We start from the raw sequence: 17,463 nt of genomic DNA, 5'->3' as shown, positions 1-17,463 counted from the left end.
AGAACAATCAAATCATACAGACTCTGGAGACACTGCAATACAAGCTCTCTTCAAGTTACTTGAAGTTTATTTTCTTGCTTTAGGCCACTAAACCCTAATTTCCCCAGCCATTGTAAAACTATAACGCCATCTGAAACTTGTATTCATCTAGAATATCCTTAGTCACACATAAATCTGTTTTGGTCATTCGAAAAGATACACTAAAATAGTGTACAAAAACCCCAAAAAGTGACTGTTGACTGAAAGTTCTCTTGGTCTGCCCTTGAGAAGCTCTCCCTGTGTACACTGGTGAATAAAGTGTCACTGATTGGACCTGCTGTGGCCATCTTGGGGTTCCTGCGTCTGTTCCTGGGGAGCTGGTCACCACATCAGTGGCCAAATCCATGACATAGGCAGAACCTGAGGATTTTGTTGAAATGTTTGTACATTCTGAGCAGAGTAGTATGAAGTTAATTATATGAAATCGCTATAACTGTGTAATTAGAGGATTAATTTTATCATTCCATTACCATGTCAATGATGGAAATCTAGCTGAAGATATGTCTGTCATAGGTTTTATCCATTGCACACAAATAATAAACTAAAAAAGGTTAAAAAAAAAAATGCTCCACTGACTGCACTTGTTTTGGACTTTCACTCAGCTGATAATGTGGAACATTATGGGCTCATTCCAATCACCTATTTTTCTCCTTTTTTATTTTCCTTTCTCCTTTTTCTACTCCGAGCTCCAACTGTCAGAAGAGGCTAAGAAAAGTGGCAAGAAAAATAAATTAAGGCAAGGAAATTCAGAAAACGTGAATTAGGCGAATGGAATGTCCTTTCAGTTACAGATGTGGCAGATGGGGAGAAGTGGATCCACAGGTTTATCATTTATCATTTCAAATGGATAAGATAATTGATGTCATGAGATAATCCATGTCATAAGAAAATGGATGAAAAGATAATGGATGTCATATGACGACAGATAAGCTAATGGATGGTAAACTATAATGGATAAGATAATGGATGTCACAAGATGATGGTTAAGAAGATAATGGATGTCATAAGATAATGTGAGAACGTAATGGGTGTCATAAGATAATGGATGTCATGAAATAATGTCATGAGATAATGGATGTCTTGAGATAATGGGTGGCATAAGATAACGGATGTCATGAAATAATGTCATAAGATAATAGATGTCTTGAGATAATGGGTGGCATAAGATAATGATGTCATAAGATAACAGATGTCATACGATGATGGATGAGAAGATGATGGGTGTCATAAGATAATGGATGCATGAATGGTACACACCATAAGAAGCCTACAGGCCTGAGCCCTTGGTTGCAACAGTGAAGGGTTCTGGTAGTGGAGTGGGCAATTCCGCTGCTGGAGGGCCGGTGTGTATTCAAGTTTGTGTTTCCACCAATTACTAAATAAGCTAACTGGCTGTATACACCAACACTAGTTCACCCGTACAGTAATTTCAAGTCAAATGTTTCACAGAGTCTTCAACTCTCATTCATGTGCTTGTGAAATAATGTTGCGGACAGTGGCAGAAATATTAAGGCAAATTAAGTAATTTAAGCAAAGGCTAGAAGTTGGCATGAAAACCAGAAATGGATATGGCCCTCGTAGTCCATCTATGCTATGGCAGACGCAAACTATTCATACAAAAGGCAGTAACATTACAGAGCAGGGTGCCCAATCATGTGTCATGTGGTGCAGAGGAGATTCCATTCCAACCTATCCCTCCACCAGCTGATTTCACTAATTTAATTCCCTCCTCTCTGGTTGAAGGTGTAAATTAGCAGTGGGTTGGACACTCTTGGCCCTCCACGGCACGTGATCGGACACCCCAGTCATGGAGCCATTTCACCTGATCAGTTGCAAAAGCCTTCGCGGAAAAATCCAATCTCTTTTCATCAAGCCAAAATAATAAAACTGGATTGCACATGTTCTCATTAATAAGCAAAAATATTACAATTTCAAGCTTGAGTCCAAACTGCTCATAGTTTATTACATTTCACAGATCGAAATTGCAAATCACTAAATACACAATACTTTTAAAATCAACTAAAAGGCAGCCAAGATGGTGGTGAATCTTTCATTGGAAAAGACCTCTTTTCTACGTAATATTCTCCCTCATTTAACTTTTTTGTACTTTTTTGAAATTCTTCTGTTAAGGTGGTGGCTGACTGAAGGGGGGGGGGGGTTGTCGAATTTCGAAATAAATGGAAATTATGATGCAAGACCAGCATGAATGTATATAACATAAATGTATTCTCCACCTTACATTCCAATGAGCATTGACTAACCTTTCCCACCAAAAACATTTAGATGAACATCTAGGTCATTATTGAAAAGATTCAGTCTTGCATCTGTACACTTCTAAGCCCGGTGGTGCCTGCCACAACGGTTTGAAAAGAGAAAACCCGTAAGCAATAGTGTGGAAATGCATTTAATCATCACTCAGTATGTAAAATAGCAGAAACTGTGTCGCTGCATCTTCGGTACCTCGGCACGTAAAAACAAGCAAACCCATGAACAATACCGTCTCTGGAATTGGAGAGAACATGCCAAGGAATATTGTTGCAGGAAAAACAAGCACATGACAACAAATCTGTATGGAAGTCAAATGAAAAAACGGATTTTTGAGGAATATTGTTGGAGAATTTCACAAGCATAGAAGGAAGACACCTCTGGCAGACGTTTAGCGAGTTTTCAGAAGAAAATTGGCTCCTGAGGCACCATGCGTTTTTTATTGGTAGATTATACACGATACACTGATTATATGATACAACCCCTCACATTGTAGACAACAGAATATACAATAATGCAATGCACAATTTGGAACCAAGGCCAGAATGTACCACCAAAAAGAAAATAATAAAAAATTAAAAAATGCGGGTGGGGGGGGGGCGACAACAAACCAACTCACCCTGCCTCTCAGCTTAAAATACATTTCACATACCTAATTAATCAATATCAACACACGCACGCGCACACGCACACACACACACACACACACAATGCTCAATAGATGCACTTGCTCCTATTGAAAGTCAAAAAAGGATGAGTCTTTTTTTTTTTTCTTTTTCTTTTTTTTTTTTTTTAAAAGGTCAAACATAAGAGACAGGAGAAAGGCACTGCTTTGATGAGCCGCAAGGTCATTCAAGATCAGATGCGATACTTTTCACAGACACGATTCAGTGTATATCCAGGCCCCTTGTGACTAAGTGACAGTCGTACCAGACTCAAAACGCCGCTATTCACTTTAAAACATTCAGGGAAGAGTAGGTTTCTCTTCCTACACGACGAGCCCGGTCTGAAGGGTACATGCGTAACCGTCACCTCCCCCGAATGTCGAGACACAACCTAGAAAAAAATAATAATATCCACACTCGCAGCATGTAACAGCACAGCGCAGAGAAGACCTGCATTCCAAACCGTATACTAGCATACTACTCGTACTACATTTCAGGCTGATTTTCATTGAAAAGTAGTACGAGTGGTATAAGTATGCGCTTTCGAACACTGCCCACGCCTTACAGCAGGGATACTCAATCTTACCCAGAAAGGGCCAGTGTGGGTGCAGGCTTTTGTTCCAACCAAGCAGTTACACACCTGATTCTACTAATCAACCATTAGAGTATTTGCTAAGGACCTTGGTTGGAACAAAAAGCCTGCAGCCACGCCGGCCCTTTTGGGTAAGAAAGAGAATCCCTGCCTTACAGACTCTGTGGCAATCGGTTCACGTGCAGCAAACGGTCACACCTGTAGCTGTGTGGCAACATGGAATAAAAGAGGAAGCCAGGAAAGGCCTGCTCATCAAATCTGACTCGACTGCCTGCTGCAGACACAAGCCTTTCCAACGAACCAGAGATTTTACATAAAAGCTGTTTCCTGTTTCGGTAAGCTTGCCAATCCACTAGTCGAAATCTTGTTTTATGATGTGCCCCACCAGACAGTAATGAAGAAGCCCATCCTTGATCTGTGAAATGAGCCCTCTGACAGCAGAGTGACCTCATCAAGAACAGGGGAGAGGGTGTCAGGCAGAGAGCTGAATACTGGAATTATTTTAGTGTTGACCTTATGGCAGGAGGGCAAATAATTGTGTACCTTTAAAAACAAAATGTCCTCTCACGCACCACGCCCCATGATGGAACAGATGAACTGAGTTTCTTGCGAGGCAGTGTCTCTGTGGCAGTCTTTTGATAGAACTTACTAAAGCTCATTTGAGAGAGTAACCGACGTACCAACTTATCTGGACAACAGCAAGAATATTCTGCACCCAAACAATTCAAAACAACAAATCAATAAAAAAAAACAACTGACTTCTGCTTTAAATCTGTCCAATTGAACAAAAAAAAAAAAAAAAAGCTGTAGTCGTACTGCTTTAGACTGAAGGGCATGATGGCAAAATGTCCCCGGACTATTTTAATGTAACAGATCCTCCCATTGCAACCACACAAACTATTGAGTCAACCATTGGATTTTGCGTAAAGGTGGATTACAAAATAAAAATAAAAAATAAACTTTTTTTTTTTTTTTTTCTTTACCCTGGATACAACTTCACAGTTCTTTCTCCTAAAGCCCGATGCTTGCCTCAAGGAAGCGACGGTGTCAGTACAAAGCGATCGCATTTGCGACAGGGGCGTAAAGGAACTGATAAGTGCTGGGAGTATTCCTGTTGATGACTAGGCCGGGCCTGGTACCGAGTCCTGGCTTTCCGAACAACACCTCTTCTTTTAAGGCTTGTATAATTAAAAAAAAAAAACTTAAAAAAAAACTTGCAATAATCACAAAGCACCAGGAGGTAGAAATTCTCAGCCCCGACTCGCGTTTGCTTTGAGTTAGTTAAGAAAATCAAGCGTAGATACAAAAAAATAAAAGCCAAAATCAAACAACATTTTGGTACAGTTAAATAGCCGACTACCCCGGTAAAGAGAAAGGCCGATAGCCAAAGGAAACCTTCGGCTTTGCATCGTACGGAAAAGCGACGAATTAACAAAGTTCTTTAGTCTTTTCTCATTTTGTCCCCCAATGTCAACATGTGCCAAAAGAAAGTGTGCTTCCGAATCTCCGTAGCGTCAAAATGAGTCCTCACGTTTCAAGCCATGTTTGCTCTTCTCTCGGTTTCTCTTTATCCAAGACAAGAGGTAGTGATCAGCTCTAAAAAAAAACAAAAAAAACAAAACAAAAAGGCACTCCACGTACGTAGATCTGTAACTTGTCTTTAGAAAAGGGTACTCGGCACGATGTTTTTAACGTATCGATGCCTCTTGGTAGTTTGTTTAGGTTTTCTGTCCTTCTGCACTCGTGTGCTGAATACTAACAATGTATCCGATATTCACTGTTCCACAGTCTGTCTTCACCCCTGGCCACTGCCGTTGTACCATCTTTTCCTGAAACCTTCCCATGTGACGAGGCCCGGAGAGAGACTTCCTCCAGGAAATCCTCGGAAAACGCCAACACACTTATATGAAACTTCCTCATTCCCCCGATACAGAAAAAAAAAGATTAACATCATCCCTGAAAACATATATTTTTAAGGAGCATGACTGATGTAACCTGCTTTGTTTTTTAAACATATTTAAATATATATATAAAAAATTGCCCTTACACAAAGTAGTGCATAGTTTTTAGTTTTTGTTTCATTTTTTTTGTTTGTTTAAACTTCATACAGTTCCTATTTTACAAAATTAGTAATGATAGTAGAAAATACCCACTGTGCTATAAAATATACTTATTTCTGTCTGTTCAGTTGAGCAGTTGCCCTTGTGTCTGTATGTGTGTGTGTACGTTATATGTATGCTTTTGTTTTTGGTTTGACAGATGTTTAAATGGGGCATTCCTAGCGCTCCGCCATAGAAGACCCTCAGTCCTTGACGAGCCGGTAGACGTGGTACTGAGCCCCGTGTTCACTCGTCGACACCTCAAAAACAAACGCTATGCACAGCAAGGTCTCCTGGGTGTCCCTGTTTGTCACAACCTGAGGCAGAAACAGCAGAGAGCCAAACTCAAAACAAGCACAACAAATACATATTTAAAAACGCTTTATTTTATAGCCCGTTAATTACACTGCACTTACTGGGTGAATACCAGGTACTTATTAGGCAACTATTTTCATTTCAGAGGTAAGTCCGATGAAACAAGCTGTAAAACATACTCGCATAGCACTTACATATGGTACTTACTGACTTTCTTTCAAAGTACTTACCTAATAATTACACAAGTAGCTGTGTACTTACCCAGTAAGTACTATGTAATTAACAGGCTGTAAAATAAAGTGTTACTGTTTTTTTTTTTTTTTACTTTTTTATTCAGTGAACTTTTATCCTCATTTTCATACATTCTCCAATTTAGAAAGCTATATCATAGTTGTACAGGGAGTGCCCACAGCAGATAATGTAACTGCTTCCAGGTTGAGCAGGAAGGCTGCAGATGTGTGATTGACCACAGGAACCATTATTGCGCTGTGAAACATGGCCTACCACCCTCTGCCCTCAGAACAGTGACAGGCAGCTCTGAGCTGCCACCAATGGGTCCATTACATTACATTACATTACAGGCTCTTATTCACAGCAACGTACAATAAAGAGCTTAACCATAACCAGGGACAAGTATGCTGAAAGACCCTAGAGGGAAGTACAGTTCCAACTGCTAGAAGTGACCACATAGATAAAAACTTCAACCCTTGTAGATGAATAAGAAACTGACCAAGAAGCAGCAGTAACACGGTTTTGGCAAATATAACGCCAAGAATAACAAAACACGTATACATAAGCGTGATAATTACAATAGATAGCTTACATAGCTAATTAGAGATGAAATGGGGGGAAGGGAGGGGAGGGGACAGGTGGTGTCTTCAGTCTGTGTTTGAAGGTGGTCAGAGTCTCTGCTTGCTGTTCTGACCTCCAGGGGAAGGTCATTCCACCACCGTGGGGCCAGAACAGATGGCAGTCGTGACCGGCAAGTGCAGGTGCGAAGAGGGGGGAGGCGTTACCTGCAGGATGGTGAAGTTCTCTAGAACGCTGTTCATCATATACTTTTCGGGCAGGTGTTTGAGCTTATGGATGAAGTTGATCATGTACTCGCACATGGGGGAGCGGTGGATCCGGTACACGCACCGGCCGCCTTCCACACGGGCGTACTCCGTCTGCAAAGGGACAGGCCGCGCGGCGTTAGCCACGCTAACTGCCCTGTTGAGGACGTCCACAGGCTGACAGGCATTTGGCTTGATGTTAGGCTACTAAACAGGAACCAAGTACACCTAGCACCTATTAGCAAGATAAAATAAACTGTTACAATGAAGAGAAATCTTGGGGTGTCTCAGTGGCGCAGCCTGTAGAGCACTGACCGCATGCTCATTGCGAGCCGCGACGTCGGCGGTTCGAATCCGACCGTCCGACATTTGTCGCATGTCTTCCCCTCTCTCTCGCTCCCATTCTTCCTGTCTCTCTATACTATATACTATCCAATAAAGCTGAAAAAGGCCTAAAAAATATCTTAAAAAAAAAAAACAATGAAGAGAAATCTCACATTACTAATTTCTTTGGAAAAACAAGATAAGACAACTAGCTAAATGCTATAAATTGGTTGTCACAGTCTTTGTCAAATATTTACGAGTAACGGGGGCATGATCGTCATCGTTACACAGTCTATTGTTTATATAACAAGTACATAATTATAAGCTGACATACAATCAATGGTTGTTTTATGATCTCACTTTCAAAGCATTTCCACTAGCATTGAGGCTATGTGGTCCTGTATTCGTCTATCCAAGTAGCTAGCATTAGCTACCTGTCTAGCGTTACTGTCAAGCTATTTTTAACTAAGTGGTTCAAAATATCACGATTCTAAGTGCACAGAAATTTGTATATCATTATCCAACATCTGTGAATGTTCTCCCCACACACAAAAAAAAAAATCTCTGACAGAGCTGTTTATATGGAAAACTGCCATTGACTGCCATTCATCCTGCTCCATTTAACCCCATTTTAGTGCTCAATGTTGCCCCCTGGAAGTGAAACCTGAGATTCATGGCATATCTCCGTACTATAACATCTCGGCTGTAACCCTGAGCACACGGTAAGGGGCCTCACCTCGACCTTCTCCACCACCTGCTTGCCGAAGGAGCAGACCTTGGTGGAGACGGTGATGGTCATGTTCTCGGCGCTGCTGTACTGGCTGCTCACGCCGTAGAAAGAGCCGGGCCCGTCCTGCATGCCGCTGCTGTTCAGGTCCGCCTGTAGGGGGCGTCAACACGGTCAGTTAACGGTCAGGTGACCCATCGAGAGTGGACTTCAGTGCACTGTAGCGTAGTGGTTAAGGCACTGGGCCCCGCGAGGTCGGTGGTTCGATCACCAGTCTAGCCACAATAAGATCCGCAAGCCGTTGGGCCCTTGAGTAAGGCCCTTAACCCTGCATTGCTCCAGGGGAGGATTGTCTCCTGCTTAGTCTAATCAACTGTACGTCGCTCTGGATAAGAGCGTCTGCCAAATGGCATTAATGTAATGTAATGAGTGTACACCAGAAACAGAGGACTGGGAGGACTAAGCCATTCCCCAGGGCCCATGCAGCAGGGCACTCACCCAGAACTTGACCAGGAAGAAGGCGTTCTGAGGGCCTTTCTCATACAGCTCCTTCAGACCACCCTTTTTCTCGGGGAACTTGTCGTAGATCTGCCGGATGTCCACCGCCTCCAGGAGAGGGTCGCTGTACGAGGGGTTGGTCTGCCCGATGTGAACAAACAGGTGCTTGCTGTACTGTAGTGGGGGAGACGGAAGGAAGGAGTTTGAGATGCAGGTCGCTAAATGCAAACTAATTCTAAAGTGTTAAAAGTCAGACATGCTGCATAATGCATTCATTAACAGCAAACCCTGCCCAGTCCCCTTTTTAAGAAGATTTTTAAGAAGTCATTTTTCAGTGGATAGTTGACAATGTGCTCACTTAGAGTAGCTTTAGCTCTACGGGTACTGCTTAGAAGATGTGTTGCATTCATATGTGGGGACTGAGGGACAGCTGAAAGGTTGCCTACACTATGTTAGCATTTAGCCCCCATATTCTGAGAGAATCTGGCCCATTTGGGAACAAAGTACATGCACATCTCTGGATCTGCACTGCAAATGTGAAACCCCAGGAGAGGGTAGGCCTCCTGGTGGAGCTGAGGCAGGGCCTCCTGGTGGAGCTGAGACAGGGCCTCCTGGTGGAGCTGAGACAGGGCCTCCTGGTGAAGCTGAGGCAGGGCCTCCTGGTGGAGCTGAGGCAGGGCCTCCTGGTGGAGCTGAGGCAGGGCCTCCTGGCGGAGCTGGCTGAGAGCCTTCTCACCGTGTCCTGGTCCCTCTGCACCTCCATGAAGGCCGAGTACTCTAACATGCGCAGCTTGGAGGAGGCGATGGTGCGGTCCTGCCACACGGGCACCGCGGTGGCAGCCGGGGGAAGCGGGGTGGGCAGGGGCTCGTACGCTGGGGGGACAGTCACAAGAGTCACATCCACAACTCACCAAACCTTCCAGTGACATTTCAAGGACATATTTATGACTTTCAAGATGGTAGAACCTAACTTATAGACAGAGAATTCAGACACTGGCAACAAAACTAGAAGTAGCATTTGCAATTACGCCTTATCAAGCTCATTACCACAGACGCAAAAATATGAGCATTCAATCAAGAGTCACATGGTATTATTAGTATACTCACTTCAATCAAGTTTTATTGGCTGTTATTATTAATGATATTAGATATTAATATGAAATATTATGGTGAGACTCACTACCAGTAAGTAACAATACCAGTACCAGTCAACTATTCTTGTTCTATATGTATACTCAATGACCTGCACACATCGTTTGACACATTGTGCTTGGCTTATCATTCATTTCGGTATGAACAGCATTGCTTGGTACTCACTTGATAAGGGAGGAGGAACTGGGCCTGTTAAGCTGGGGTATGGGGACTGTGCAAATGGTTTAATGCTGAAAATAAAAAGGGACATTTGTGAGATAACACTATAGCTTCTATCTTACTTCTGTAGAGAGGATGGGTCAGATCTTGTACGTTATGTTGGCAGTGATTCTTTCCTAGCAGTACCACATCAGCATGATTAGTTGCACCAGCCAGGAGAAAACGCCTTCTGGGCTTAGCTTTAGCACCACAGGCACAAAGAACGGGCTCTGTAGTTAAAATAGAGAATCTGGCAAATTTGCCAACAAAGTGCATGCATATCCCTTGATCAGCATTGGACAATACCAATGGCTACAGAATATAGAAATATAGATCAAAAGAACTAATACCTCCAATAGCCAGATTATCGGTTTACAGAATTTGTGTCGGTATGTGTTAGGCTAGCCTTGTGGCATTTCCTTTGAACAAAGCTATCCAATAAGGACATAGTTTGTGTGACCTTAATTAAATCCATTTTCAAGCTGATGCAGCAGTGCCAGTGAGGAATTTGCTTCCCCCCACAGCCCAAGCAGTACAATACAAACTCCACCTGTGGTCACTTCAACGCCTTCTGAAAATGGTCCATGCTGTGGTTTGAGAGACTAAATCCTACAGTATGCACTGACGTTGTGTCAAGTGAGTGTCTCCCCGTGAACTTGAATGAATTGCAGAAGTGAAAACTACGGTCACGGGGACTTCAACAATAACATATACTCACTCCTGAGAGGGTCCAGGCTGTCCTGGTATTGGGCCTGGCCAAAACTGTGGATACAATTGTGTACAATGAGGCAAGAGACATGGACATATCCCACAAAGTTTAGCAACCAACAGCAACAACCACCACAAGAACAACTATTAACAAAAACCACAACCAGCAACAACCAACAACCACAACAAGCAAAACAATCACCACAACCAACAACAACAACAACCCACAACAACCACAATCACAACAACAACACCCAGCAACAACAATAGTAAAGTGCTTACCCTGGCTGGTGGTGGGTAGGGAGGCTGGGGGAGAGGGGGTAGCTGGCTCTTCATCACGCTGGCCGATACGATTTGAGCCGACGACAGGGCGGCCATGTTCTGAAGGGCCTTGTCTTTGGAGGCTTGATCCTGCAGAGGAACAGCAACACAGAGAGGGGGCGTCTCCACATGCGGGCTCAACCAACATCCCGCAGAGCCTCTAACAGGGTAACTTAGGGTTATTAAAGCTATCAACAGCGAACTGTTCTACTATTCACAAATAGAATACTCAATGATTTGAAATTGAAATAAATCCTTCACTACTTGACTCTTTGCAACAGCAGCCTGAGTATAGTCTTGTCTGAGAAGAAATTCAGAAATAAAAGTGTGTTCTATTTAATATTCCAGGTTGATGGAACACAGCACAATGGATGTGAAAAGTGCTAAAGTGCAGAAGATGCTTGGTGATGAAGGGTATTTACATCCATAGCAGGTGATCTCTATGCCTACGTCCTGGGGAGTGTTCTTGATCTCTATGACAGTTGAAAAGGGTTTCTTCCTCACAATTAAAAGTATTCTGTAGTCATCCCCTACAGTAGCCATCCATGGTCTACCAGACTGTCTGCTAATGCTGAGCTCACCAATGCATTCCTGCTTCCTGATAATGTATCAAGCTGTTGATTTTTACACCCACAACGTTTTGGCTATGTCTCAGACTGATTTATTCAGATTTATCAGCCTCATGATGGCCTGCTTTAGAGGAACTGACACTTATTTGGTCCATGTGTTGAAAGACAACAGCAACACACTGCAAATGCAAATTCCATAACTAGAATGAACTCTAGACCTTTTCCATCTTTCTTGTACATTAACTAATAATGCAAAGACCTGGGCAAGGACTAACGCTGCAATTCCTACACGGATCACCCGATATGGAAGTAAATACCCTCAGATTAAAGCGGACAGCCTACACAATCAATGTGCTGGAGTAGTGCCAATACACCAAAAATAACTGTCCCTGTCCTAAAACATTTGCATTTAACGGTATATACGTTTAATGTTTCTGTTATATTAATACATACAAATAATATACACAGATAAATAGCAATGGTATTGAACAGCTTTGCATATTCTACCAATCAGGAATTGAACAGGAGTGTGAAGAGGACAGAAACATCACAAGCACATCAGGGGTAGAGGCAGAGGTAGAGGGAACTGAAGGAACAGCAGTACCCACAGAGAATAATGATAGCCATGGAAAATAGAGGAGAGAAAGAGAGAGCAGGCGTTTGCATTCCTACACTATCAAGGTTTCCAGTGATGAGCAACAAGAAACGGTAAACGATTATAGTGATGTGCAGCATAAGTCATCAATGGTTTGCCAGATGTAAGCAAATTAAAAAGGGGTTTGTGCAATAGTCTTTTGTGTATAATAGTCTGATTTATGGGTATGACCTTTGGTTTTTGTTATGCTCCTGAATAGGCAGTTATACTGGATGTACACTGACAGGATACTATAGTAAATAAACAGAGTAGATAACTATGTGTGCTGAAACACACCATTTGTTCTACTTTGTTTACTGCATGTCTTCCAGGACCTAAAGTTATAACTGTCTCCAAACAGGAGAACCTCAAAACTAAGCCTTTACTGGATAATGTCTATTTCATAGACATCATACGATCTAAATGCAATTTCATTAAAAGCCCTGGGCAAAGACACATAGATCTGTGCACATCTGAAAAATGTTGAACAATGCAGAGTAGTTTCTGTAATGGGCAGTACAGGCTTAAAGCTGATGAAATGGGATTTGAGAGGGTGGAAAAATCCCCATAGCAACAACTGGTTTAAGCTCAAGAAAGGCCTTTCCGTTATTCAGTCTGCACATTTACACTGGTTACTCACAAGAAGCCATTGCCATTTACACTGGATAATAGTTCAAATTAATACATACTACCATTTAACATAGATACAGCTAAAACACGTTAGCTTATATAGTTTTATATACAAAGACCGTAATCCACACGAGAACACCCACAACACTATATAGAATGCAATATGCAATTCTAAAAACATCAAGCCATTCTTTGTCACCAAACTATATTCAATCAGCAATAAAAGACTTCAAAGATTTCACTATTTTATCCATCACACACACACACACACACACACACACACACGCACACACACGCAGTCACATAAAATTGTTGAATGTGCACTTCAACAAAATGGTGTCCATCTCCACATGCAAGAAACTCTGATATGAGTGTAATTTCAGGGGACGCCCAAGGGTTTGAAGGCAGTGCTAGAGTTCAGATCAAAGTACCCTGACCCAGTCTTTTTACAGTTAAGATCTACCTGCATTCTCTTCCCATGAGCAACCTAAGTGTATCGCTACAGCATATTAATCACTTGCATCTTGCCTTTAAATCAACTCAAAAGCACTCCGTTCTGAAGTTAGCTTATATTCCATTCAGCTAAATAAATTGCCTCTATAAATGTGACACAATTTGTGCTTTACAAGGAGATAAATATGGAGAAAGAATAACATAAATGGCATTGAGATGCTATTTCAAAACACTTTGGATCACATATTAAAGACATAGCATTAAGCCTTGATGCATTTTAGCAATTAGTTGCCGTCACAGAAATGCATTTTAGCAAGGTTCGCGGTTCCTTCAAAAATCCACCAGCTACGCAAAAGTACCATTTGGTACTGCTGGGTGGATCTTTGTCTGGGTTAATAACGAGGAAAAGTCGCATCCCTGACGGCGTTCCTGGATGCGCGGAAAAGGGGAGCAGCGAATAGGGTATTAGAGAGCCTGAGGGTGGGGGAGCGTGTGATTGGGACATGCTCACTGTGCAAGATAGCGGTAGCGTTTCATTGGCTCAGCCAAGCAAGTGAAGCAAACTGCTAAGAAAATCAAAAACCAGCACTTACCAGGTTCATGGCCTGAATCAAAGGAAAGAGAAGCCATTAGTGCACTTTGTAATAATGCATATAATCGCATGATAAGGATTATGGGTAATTATATTCCCCTTTGAAATGAATTCAAACTGAAAGCAAAGAGGGTTTTAGGACACACCAATACATTCCACCAGCAAAAATAAAGTCATAACCCTCTCCTCTCTATCTATCGTCTTTGACTACAGCAAATGACAAACACACGAGGTAATTAATCTGAATTAAAGTCCCAGAGCGTTATGTTGCGCTCAGTCACTGGCCCATTATGGCCCTGCTTTTCACCAATTACATGTTTTATCTTGTCAGTCAATCTTGACACCGGTGACATAATCCTCAAATCGCCTTCCAATCTCACGCTCACATTATTTGCATTGCAGTTCCAAAGGCTACTACCGAGTCTGCGTTCGTTGATAACCTTACCGTTTTACGATGTTTGCAATCGCGTGGTTCTTAAGCTCGATCGAGCCAAAAGAAAACAAAAAAATAATACGGATGTATTTCCGTGTGGTCTCTTCAGCAAGAGTAAACGCTTTTTAACATAAATGGGGAAGTGTCGTCTTCCTGAATGCTAAAAAAAAAGTGAACCACATGACAGTAGGATTCCAAACATCACAAAAGAGTCAAACTCACATCAAGTGACAAGGGACAGACAGGGAGGAATAATGATGAAGGAAAGAGAGATGACGTTGCATTGAAGTCCCGCGCACAGGAATCAGAAGCTGGGGACTGAACACGGTATAAAGTTCAGATGCTAGTGTAGAAGACTAGTTCAGAGGACATCAGGGATTACAAAAGAGTAAGCGGGGAGGTTGGAATTGTGGGTTTGTAGATTTTAGTTTCAGGACTAAAAAAACAGGGTTCCCAATCAAATCTTGTTGTTTCCTTGTCATTTCAAATGATACAGAACAGAACCTAAGCTTGGCCACGCTTTATTTGACAGCCCCTTAATTACCTTGTCTTTAGTGGGTAAATACCAGGGACTTAATTTGGTAACTATTTTGAGTTAAGTTGAGGCAAGTACTATGAACCGGGTTGTAAAATGTACTTACATAGTACTTACACATGGTACTTACTGTCATATTACTTACCACTCAAATCAAAGTAGTTACCTAATAATTATGTAATTAATTAGCTGTGTATTTACCCAGTAATTAACAGGCTAAAATAAAGCGTTACCAAAACTTTTCAGTAATTACTTTTATTGTTGCAATAGTCAAAATCTTGCTAAGTAGGTCTACTCTCCGTAAAAGTTGTGATGTACAAATATTAAAATATTGTGTGTGTCTTCCCAGTTATATTATCATGGTTTCTTAAAATGTAATACCATTGATGCCTTTTGGCAACAGGCATACAGTATGAGCAAATGAAGCACCCCATCTGACATATAACCACCCTGACATTACTAGGTTTCACATTAAATAGTCAACTCTCAAAAGCGCTGGCCTAGCTTCTCCAAAAGTTCCGCTCAGCTTGTTCGCCTATTAAGGGGTCAGGAAATAATTTTAGAATTTCCCCCCAAACTGGCTACGTGTATTTCAGCTTCTTCTGTGGGAAATATTCACTAAATGTAGGATGCAAGCAGTAACTGGAGCTATATGAAAATAAACAAAATGAAAAGATTGAAATGACAGATACAAAATGGGTGCCTTTCAGGTAGCATAACATAAACAATTCTTGGTTTCTGAGAAGAATGGGAACCCTGTGCATTAGTCTTTGATTTATTGAGGTTAATAAGATTAACAAGTGTAAAAAAACCTGCAGGAACAATTTACAAAAGTAGTGTTACTAAAAAGTGTTTATATGATTTTTGCCTTCCTTTTCCCCAAAACAGGGGGACCAACCTAGGAAGGAATGTGATCGCAAAAAATGTACAGAAACTTTATGGTAATCAAACTGGGTCCACAGCTTGTGTTTATATGTACGTAGCAGATGCATCCTGCATCTTTATTGTGTGTGTCTGTCATGAGCCACTGTGCTTCAGCTCAAAACAAGTGTAAAAATCACATTGAGCTTTATATGGCTTTACGACATTGAGGGGTGAATGGTTTGAATGGTTTGGACCAGTACCAAGTTGAGGTCTATTTGGAATCAGTCTCAAAACTTAAATAAACAGATGGTAGTGAAATGCAGCTCCTGCTTGTGGGGTAATAATAATAATAAACATTTGTTATTTTCAGTATCTGACGTTTTATCCAAAGCAACTTACAGTTGATTCGACTAAACAGGGGACAATCCCCCCTGGGGTAATGCAGGGTTAAGGGCCTTGCTCAAGGGCCCAGCAGTTGTGCAGATCTCATTGTGGCTACATCGGGGCTCAAACCACCAACCTTCTGGGTCCCAGTCATGTACGTTAGCCCTTAGGCTACAGGCTGCCCACTTGACCAGGCATTTCAACTCAATTAATCCTTTAGAGGGCAGTAAAATAAAAAAAACACCCCAGTAGAATCCATAGTATCTTCAACAAGATGATGCCACTAAACCAAAACGCATGGTGATGTGTGAGAAAAAATGTTGTTCCGAGTGCTTGCAAAAATAGACGTCGTCAACCTACAGGAATTGTACTGGTGCTTAAAGGGTCAGTGAATGTGCGGTGTTTGAATGAGGTCTTGCGCGTCGGTTCATAGGTGACGGACCCCTTCGTCTGGTGTCCGGGGGCCGGGGTGTAAATGTGGTTTCAGTCTCCAGTTTCACAGGACAGTAAAAGATCCACACACACAGACGTGGGGAGGGGGGAGAGAGGGAGGGAGGGAGGGAGGGAGGGATGGGGAGAGGGGTAGAGAGAGGGGGAAAGGTGTGGGTTAGTGCAGTGCACAGGAAAGCCTGCTGGCTAGCGGTAGCATTAGCGTGTTAGCAACACTGTGTTGACTTAGAGGGAGGAGGGGGTGGGAGAGAACCCAGCGCACAGGCACTCTGCGGTCCAGATCACCCAAGCACTACGCACCACACCACAGCATAGCACAGCTACATACCACAGCACAGCACAGCTACGTACCACAGCACAGCACAGCTACGTACCACAGCACAGCACAGCTACGTACCACAGCACAGCGTCACAAAGCCGTCTCAACAGCCACTGCTCAAAGCAATGCCAGCCTAATTCTCACCACTACCCGCTTACTTAGTTCCGCGCATTGCATTGCTAGGTCACATGACTGGTTGACGGTGGTATGTCTCACTTCCTCTTTAGCAAACGAACACAATCTTGCACACGCACACACTCACACACGTACGTACACACACGTATACACACAGACACACAGACACACACACACACACAGACACACACACACACAAACACAAACAAACAAATGCACATACATGGACAAGCACACACACACACACACACAAACAAATGCACATACATGGACCAGCACAGACAGACAGACAGACAGACAGACAGACACACACACACACACACACACACACAGACAGTGTTGGTATTCTTACTGGTCCCTTATGCCACCCTCATCTCCCACCTCCTCTCTGCTGTTTTAGAGTGAGTTTGGCATCTCATCCAGTCCTATTTCAGTCCATGGGGAACAATGTAACTAATAATTTGTATACAAGGCATTAGGATGACACTGTTGTATGAGTGCTCAAAC

The 17,463-nt window shown here is 42.4% G+C and overlaps 1 protein-coding gene across 6 annotated transcripts in view; it reads right to left on the bottom strand.

Annotated features, from left to right (window-relative positions):
- Positions 1–2,700: 2,700 nt before the first annotated feature.
- Positions 2,701–17,463, bottom strand: part of tead3a (TEA domain family member 3 a) — an 81,806-nt gene continuing 67,043 nt past the window's right edge. For 5 of the 6 annotated variants that reach the window (XM_061257074.1, XM_061257073.1, XM_061257072.1 and 2 more), the window contains 9 exons: positions 13,838–13,849; positions 10,920–11,048; positions 10,648–10,691; positions 9,897–9,961; positions 9,316–9,452; positions 8,580–8,753; positions 8,091–8,234; positions 6,992–7,144; positions 2,701–5,977 (listed from right to left, as the gene is read on the bottom strand). In XM_061257074.1, the coding sequence (XP_061113058.1) occupies positions 5,864–5,977; positions 6,992–7,144; positions 8,091–8,234; positions 8,580–8,753; positions 9,316–9,452; positions 9,897–9,961; positions 10,648–10,691; positions 10,920–11,048; positions 13,838–13,849 (972 nt within the window). In that variant the 3' untranslated portion in view covers positions 2,701–5,863. The remainder of the gene's footprint in view (positions 5,978–6,991; positions 7,145–8,090; positions 8,235–8,579; positions 8,754–9,315; positions 9,453–9,896; positions 9,962–10,647; positions 10,692–10,919; positions 11,049–13,837; positions 13,850–17,463) is intronic. The other variant, XM_061257077.1, reaches the window with a different exon arrangement.

Source organism: Conger conger, chromosome 10, assembly GCF_963514075.1.
Source record: "Conger conger chromosome 10, fConCon1.1, whole genome shotgun sequence".
In the NCBI taxonomy this organism is placed as follows: domain Eukaryota; kingdom Metazoa; phylum Chordata; class Actinopteri; order Anguilliformes; family Congridae; genus Conger; species Conger conger.
Note: the sequence above shows the minus strand (reverse complement) of the source record. Positions and strands in the feature narration are given on the sequence as shown.